This window comes from Microtus ochrogaster, linkage group LG4 (genome assembly GCF_000317375.1).
Source record: "Microtus ochrogaster isolate Prairie Vole_2 linkage group LG4, MicOch1.0, whole genome shotgun sequence".
Taxonomy (NCBI): Eukaryota; Metazoa; Chordata; class Mammalia; order Rodentia; family Cricetidae; genus Microtus; species Microtus ochrogaster.
This window is the reverse complement of record NC_022030.1, coordinates 36,926,750-36,933,719: the sequence shown is the minus strand read 5'-3', so window position 1 is coordinate 36,933,719 and position 6,970 is coordinate 36,926,750. Positions and strand designations below refer to the sequence as shown.

Below are 6,970 nucleotides of genomic sequence, written 5' to 3'. Positions count from 1 at the left end.
GAGGGGGAGAAGGCTGGGAGGAGGGGGAGGGAAATGGGAGGCTGGGAGGAGGGGGAAACTTTTTTTTCCTTTTCTCAAAAAAATAAATAAATAAAAAAGAGCCACCTCTTTGGCCTCCTTTTTGAAGCTTTCTTAAGTAAAGGATAAATAATGTTTAGTCAATGAGTTCTTAGCTGAGTTTTGAGAGGCAACAAGCTTCAGCAACTTTTACAGTGCTGAACCTGAAAACAGTTTTGTAGCTGCAAGGTCAGTATCCATGTGTGGGAAACCAATGAACGTCTATAGAGTATAGTCATGGTGGATGAGATACAGGTTGTAGAAAGAGAAATCTGACATTTAGCTACATTGCAGAAGTTGGTCTGATTCTTTGAATCAAGAATGTAGATCAGGGTGGCTAGGACAGGGGCGCTGAGAAGCATCCAGTCACCAAGGAGGAATCCCCAGATTTTCACAGGTGCCGTAGCTTTATTCTAGGAGCAATACAGACATTGCACTTGCAGAAACGTTATGGATTACTGTAGCTTCTTTTCACTCTTTTACTCTTTGGGGGCCGGCCACCCAACTACCAAATAAACACACGGATGCTTATTCTTTCTTATGAATGCCCAGCCTTAGCTTGGCTTGTTTCTAGACAGAATTTTTTAACTTAAATTAGCCCATCTCTGAACATTTATTTTTCTCTAGTTCTGTCTACCTTTTCTTTCCTTCTTACTCAATAGCTTGCTGTGTAGAATGGTCCTGGCCCTTTCTCCTCACTCCTCCATCGCTCCTTTCAGTTTTCTCTCCTATGTATCCTCTCTGCCTGCCAGCCCTACATATCCTTTCTCCTGCCTTGCGATTGGTTGTTCAGCTCTTTATTAGACAAATCAGGTGTTTTAGACAGGCACCGTAAGACAGCCTCACAGAGTTAAACAAATGCAATATAAAAGAATGTAACATATCTTTACATCATTAAATAAATGTTCCACAGCATAAACAATTTAACACATCTTAAAATAATATTCTACAACAGAGCATAAACAATAAAAAAACCAGCAATAACAATCTTCTTTTAAAGGATGTGTCAGTGGCGCTCTAGCAATGGCTCAGTCTGTAAGGTTGTAGAGAAGCTTTAGGATCTGAGACTGAATCCACAACACTCACTGGCTACTCAATCCCGCATCCCAGACAGAAAATTCTAAGAGCTTGTTTCCAGATCACTGAGAGACCCTGATGAAAAGCTGCAAGGTGGAGAGCAGTAGAGGAAGACACCAGAGGTTCTGTTTTGGCTTCTGTGTGTGTGCACATGGGCAAGTGAGGACACAAACTCCCATGTTTGCAATTCATACACATACACACACACACACACACACACACACACACACACACACACACACACACAGTAATTGTTAGTAAAACTAGATGTGGTGGCACATGCTTATAATCCCAGCACTCAAGACGCAGAGTTGGTTTTAAGTCCAGTGTGTGCTACAGAGAAAGTTCAGGCCATCCAGTGCTACACAGTGAGGTGTTGTCTTAAGGAAAGTATGCAGTAAGCTCAGATTACTGACTGACTTTTCAAAGCTGTAGTAGAGCTTCTATTTCCTTCATCTCAGACAGAGGTTCAGGCCTATAGCTGGACCATGATCCACAACTAACTCCACTTTCAGCTACGATGGGTTTCCTGTGGCTCAGTGGCTCCCAAAGCAACTGAATGAGAATTTTAATTAACAGGACCATGAAGACTCTATAATACCAAGGACATAGTGATAAATCCACAACACTGCTGAGCCCCTGGATGATAAATAGAGGTGGAGAGGAAATCTATCTCAACATTTAAGTGTTATCTGCACTCCTCCCCCATAGGAGCGCCATCTTGTGCAGAGGTAGTTCCCCTTTCTGTAAAGGGGCCTGAGAAAAAGGGGAGGTGGGCAGAATGTGTAGGCCAGAGCAGAATGCTGGGGAACAGAAGGACATGTCTCTAATGGGCAGACAGTTGGTGTGTTGGATGGTTCACCCTGCTGGAAGGAATGTTGTGAATAAAGTTCGAGACCCATGGACTGCAAATGCATGCCACATTGGGGACAGCAGGCAGTAATTGCCTCCCTACTTATAAACCTATAGGATCCCAGGCTAATTCTTTCATGGACATGTGCTGAGAGGCAGCTCAGAGAACACAGCACGGTTGTTGGCATTCTAACTTAAGAACCCCGTTTGTGCATTCATGAGTCAAACCCTTAGTTTTAGAGATGAGATGAAGACGGTCTGATTTTGACAGAGATTCTACTCTAGTAAAGCGATACCCCGCACATAAAGTGAATTATAATTCTACATAGTAAGTTCCAAAGGCAGAAGTCCTGCTTCCCTGTGTCCTACCTTACCTTGACTTCCTGAACTGAGCCTGGAAACTGCCTCCCATCTGTTCTCTCTACTGACACCCAGAGGCAGTGCTGTTTTTTGGGGGTGGGGGTTGTTTGTTTAGATTATTTCAGACAAGGCCCATTTAACTTTCTTCCAATCTAGTCTCTTTCTAAAATACAAAATTTGCCTTCTTCATATTTGATGCTTTCAAGACCAAACTCAAGCTCCTTTACTAACACAACAGTCTTCAGGACCTGTGCATGGCCTCCCTCCAAAGCACCTCTCCTGCCTTTCCCATAGTTATCTTCACCTTCCTGTGACTCCAAGTAACCTCCGCCTGTCTCTGAGGCTCATGCCTCTGGCTTTTGAGAAACCCAAGTTTCTATGTCTGCAATGTTTGAATGTGACGTACTCCCACACAGCCTTCAAGCTCAGAGTAAGTATTATATTCTTGGCCAAGTTTCTTCCTTCCACCTCTGTAGCCCACAATCTGAGCTAGATGATAGCCCATCTGTACACAAACCCCGTTCGTCTGCATACCACATCACTTATCTCACTGTGTTGCAACTGTGACTCTGCCTTCCTACCTCTCCTCTGGCTGGATTATAAGAATTCCGGGGAAAGAGATTATGTCTTATAAATAGAAGATGAAGTTGTTCTCAGGGAGCCATTTCAAAGGAAAAGAAGAGATTCCTAAAGTGGATCGTGGATGGTAGAAGTCTTACATGGGCTGCAGAAGAGGGAGGAAGGACCCATTTTGTATGAATCACAAGGTTATTTTTTGAGCACATCTGAAAGGGACTTTTACCCAGACTTATCACTGAGAGTGATATCATAGTTCAATATGAATATAAAATGAATGAAGGTGGCACAGATGTCTGGAAAACAAGGGAAAGGTGATCATCTAAAGTTGCAGAAGTGACATTTACGCTGATTCTTGAAAGTTGAGCAAGAGCTTTCTGGGTAAATGTGTGACTTTTTCTCATTTGCATAAATTAAGATAATGCTAAATGAAGTACATTAGAAAATTTGATTCATGTAGAATACTGGGGCTAAAAGGTAGGTAGTCTAATGAGCATGTTTATCTGTAATATACATGGACATAATGTTTCTCATGCCTGCCTAATTACAGCTTGTTTACTGCACAGCAAATCACTTGCTTGCCCTAAATAAACCACTTCTAATTTAACTTTATCCCAGGCTACATAAATCCAATTAAACTGCAGTTCTTACTAGGAAAACTGTTTGAAAACTCACTAGAGTTGCTTTAGAAATGAAGTTTGTGATAATTTGCACACTGTGTGAGTAGATGAAGGAGCATGACCCGGTTTAAGCTTAAAATATCTATGTTTTTGGTCCTTTTTCCCTCTTCAGGGTCATGCATTTTAATATGACTTATTAGTTTCTAATCTGATGACAAGAAAAACAGATCAGTTAACTTTTGAGACTTTTGTACACCAGCAGGTCGGAATACAAAAGTAGATTTAATAGCTAACAATGGAACAAAATAAAAAGATACAACAAACTCCCAAGTCATAAGCTCAATAAGATAACCATATTATGACACGGTCATGGGCGAGCATCAGCACCACGACTGGGCTCTTGTGGATCACCTTAAGTTGTGGCAATACTGAGAACCATTACGTAATGGTCACTGTGTGACCAGAACAGGCTTGCAGGGAAGCAAGGTCGTGTGCAATGATCACATATTTTAACTTAATCTTCCCAGTGTGTCACAGAGAGTGTTGCAATTGGCTTATTTACTATTTCCTTCCATGCTTACCTTGGATTTCAGGACCTCAGGAAGTGGAGGGAAGTCATCCTCATATGAGCCATTTTGAAGAGAAGGTTTCCTGAAGCGAATGGTGGACTGCAGAAGTCTTAGATTCTCTGCAGGGGCGGGAGGGAGAGCTGCTTTGTGAGAATCACAGGGTCACAGGGTGACTTGGGGAACACATCTGCAAGAGACTTTTCTCTTGACTTATCAGTAAGGATTTTTTAGGATAATATTGTAGCTGAATATAAATGTAAAATGAGAGAAAATTAGCCTTTCCTTGAACCGTGTGGACTATCGAGTTCATTATTTCTAAAATAGTCACAGATACGCTGCTCAGAGGTAAAAAATGTTTCTAGGAAAGCAGCTGCACAGCTTTGGGTTTTTGTGAATTAAATAATAGTTTTATTTCTGGCTCACTGGATTGGAATATGTGGAAGGGGAACTGGATAATCACTGCATCCATGTGTCTGTTTTCACCCATAATTGATTAATGCCTGGGAAACAAACTCCAGGCCTAGATGTTTATTGTAATGTTTACTTGGTACTGTGTTTCATAACTATTTGGGTGTATGAAAAATAATGTATGTGAGAATAGTGGGAAACATTTGATTCGATTACAGTCTTTACGGTTGCTTACATAAGGTTTAAAAAATCAAAAAGTAAACATGTGAAGGCAGGGAGTAATCCTCCACATGGAAGCCTTTGTTCATGTAATATCTAAGAACTTCGGAACTCTTGAGGACCAGTAATCCTCCACATGGAAGCCTTTGTTCATGTAGTATGTAAGAACTTCGGAACTCTTGAGGACCAGTCTGTCTTTCAACAGCTTCGGAGCACAAAGGACACAAAAATGTCGCCAAGGGTTGAATGAGCTCTCAAAGACTCTGGGATCTTGGGAAGTTCATCCGGGTTACCGTCATCACATTGTCTAGTCTGAGACCATTCTACCAAAAGTGGTTCAGGTGACCACGGGGTTAAAGTAGCAGAAAAGGATAGCATAATGATATTAGGAATTCTATCTTAATATTAAATAACAACTAAAACGAGTATAAATATGAAAAGATGTTTGAAGAACTCTTCCTTCAATCAGCTCGTGTCTTAACTTTTTAGAACAAAAGCAGAAAACGTGACAAGTTGAGAGTATCACCTGGTGACCCCCTGGCCAAGTCATCAGTCATATTTCTTATGCAAGCCAGGTAGGGAGAATATGGACTACTTGGTGATATGTTTAGGATGGCGTCTTCAAAATTTTCCAGTATCAGGAGCCTGTAAATTAGAAGAGAATATAGAACTAAGCAAAGTCATTTAAACTGTGATTTGCTTGCTTGAGGATCCTGCTGTATAAAGGCAGGACACCTCTGAGTGCATGCTTGGGTGTGTGTGCATGCGTGTGTGCATGTGAGTGCGTGTGTGTGCGTGCATGAGTGAGTGAGTGTGTCTACTCCTTCCCACGTCAGCCATCAAACTCCATCTCTATTCTGTGGCTTCTTCCATTACTGTTACATTTTAAGTAACAAAGAAAGGATAGATGTGAGTACCTGTTTCAAAGACCGGTGCTTTGAATTACACCAGACAATAAGCAAAGCAACTAATAACAAGTTCTGCCAAGTGCTAACTTACATTTTATCAAAACGCTAGTGGATGAGACTTCTAACACCACTAGTGAGGTAAGAAAGTGAACTAATTAAAGAACCCTCTGGCTGTTTAAACGTGGGATAACAACTCTGGATCCAGAAGGAACACTAAAAAGAAATAACCCAATGCTAGGAAATCTCCAACCCACCAGCAAGAACACACTTAATTGGTCATATGGTTGACTCTCATTTATTAATAATTCATGTCTTATACAGTTTTCTCTTTTTACTTTTTTTTTGTCTGGAGATAGAGATTGAACCCAAGTCCTCCTGCATGCCAGGCAAAGCTCTACCACTGAGATACTTGCCCAGGCTCTTTAAAAATTACATTTATTTATTGTGCAGGAGTAACAGGTGTATAGTCCACAAAACATAGGTGGACATGGGGAAAATATTGGTTGGAGTTGGTTCTCTCTGTCCATCATCTAGGTCCCAGAGATGGGATTCAGGTCATCAGGTTGTGTAGCAGGTGTCTTTGCCCACTGAGTCATCGCACTGGATCACAAAGCTTTGTCTTAAAGCTATTGTTCTGAGGACTCTTGTTTAGGCATCTCCTTGACTACAGACTGTGGAAAATGCTGTGTTTGTGTGCCTTAGATCTTTAAGCTTTAGACAGTTTGCTTCATCATTTATTCAAGCCTCCTTGTAGGTAATCAATGCCATTTATCAATTTACAAATAAAAGATGGCTTAAATAAAAGGAAACATCTATTAGGCAGATTTCCAAAGGAAATCACCTTATAACTAATAATAACCCTACAGGAATACAATGGCTAACAATACCAAGTTCACTGTAGAGGCTAGCCACAGAATGCCAAGCTATCCCTGCATGAAGATAAGTTGAATGTTCTGTCACTCAACCCATGGTATGAGCACTCAGGATTCTAAGATTGGTGAAGAAAAAAAGAAATAAGAATCAGAAGGAAGGAAGGAAGGAAGGAAGGAAGGAAGGAAGGAAGGAAGGAAGGAAAGAAAGAAGGAAGGAAGGAAAGAGAGAGAGAGGCTGGGTGAAGAAAGGAAAGGACTCAGAGCCATTGTTTTAGAATATATGCAGCATTATTAGAAATGGGAAGCTGTGTTAGAAGATGCTAAGGACAAATTAAAAGACAAGATTTATAGACACAAAATTGTGGGAGTGTCATATATCAATCTGTTGATTTCATTGGTTAAGTAATAAACAAACTGCTTGGGCTCATAGCTTAGAACATAGGTGGGTGGAG

The 6,970-nt window shown here is 41.0% G+C and overlaps 1 protein-coding gene across 1 annotated transcript in view; it reads right to left on the bottom strand.

Moving 5' to 3' along the window:
• Abca12 (ATP binding cassette subfamily A member 12) overlaps positions 1 to 6,970 on the bottom strand; it is a 180,673-nt gene that overhangs the window by 76,518 nt on the left and 97,185 nt on the right. The window contains exons 10-11 of the mRNA XM_005361416.2: positions 5,265 to 5,383; positions 4,124 to 4,230 (exon numbers count right to left, since the gene is read on the bottom strand). Coding sequence (XP_005361473.1) covers positions 4,124 to 4,230; positions 5,265 to 5,383 — 226 coding nt within the window. The remainder of the gene's footprint in view (positions 1 to 4,123; positions 4,231 to 5,264; positions 5,384 to 6,970) is intronic.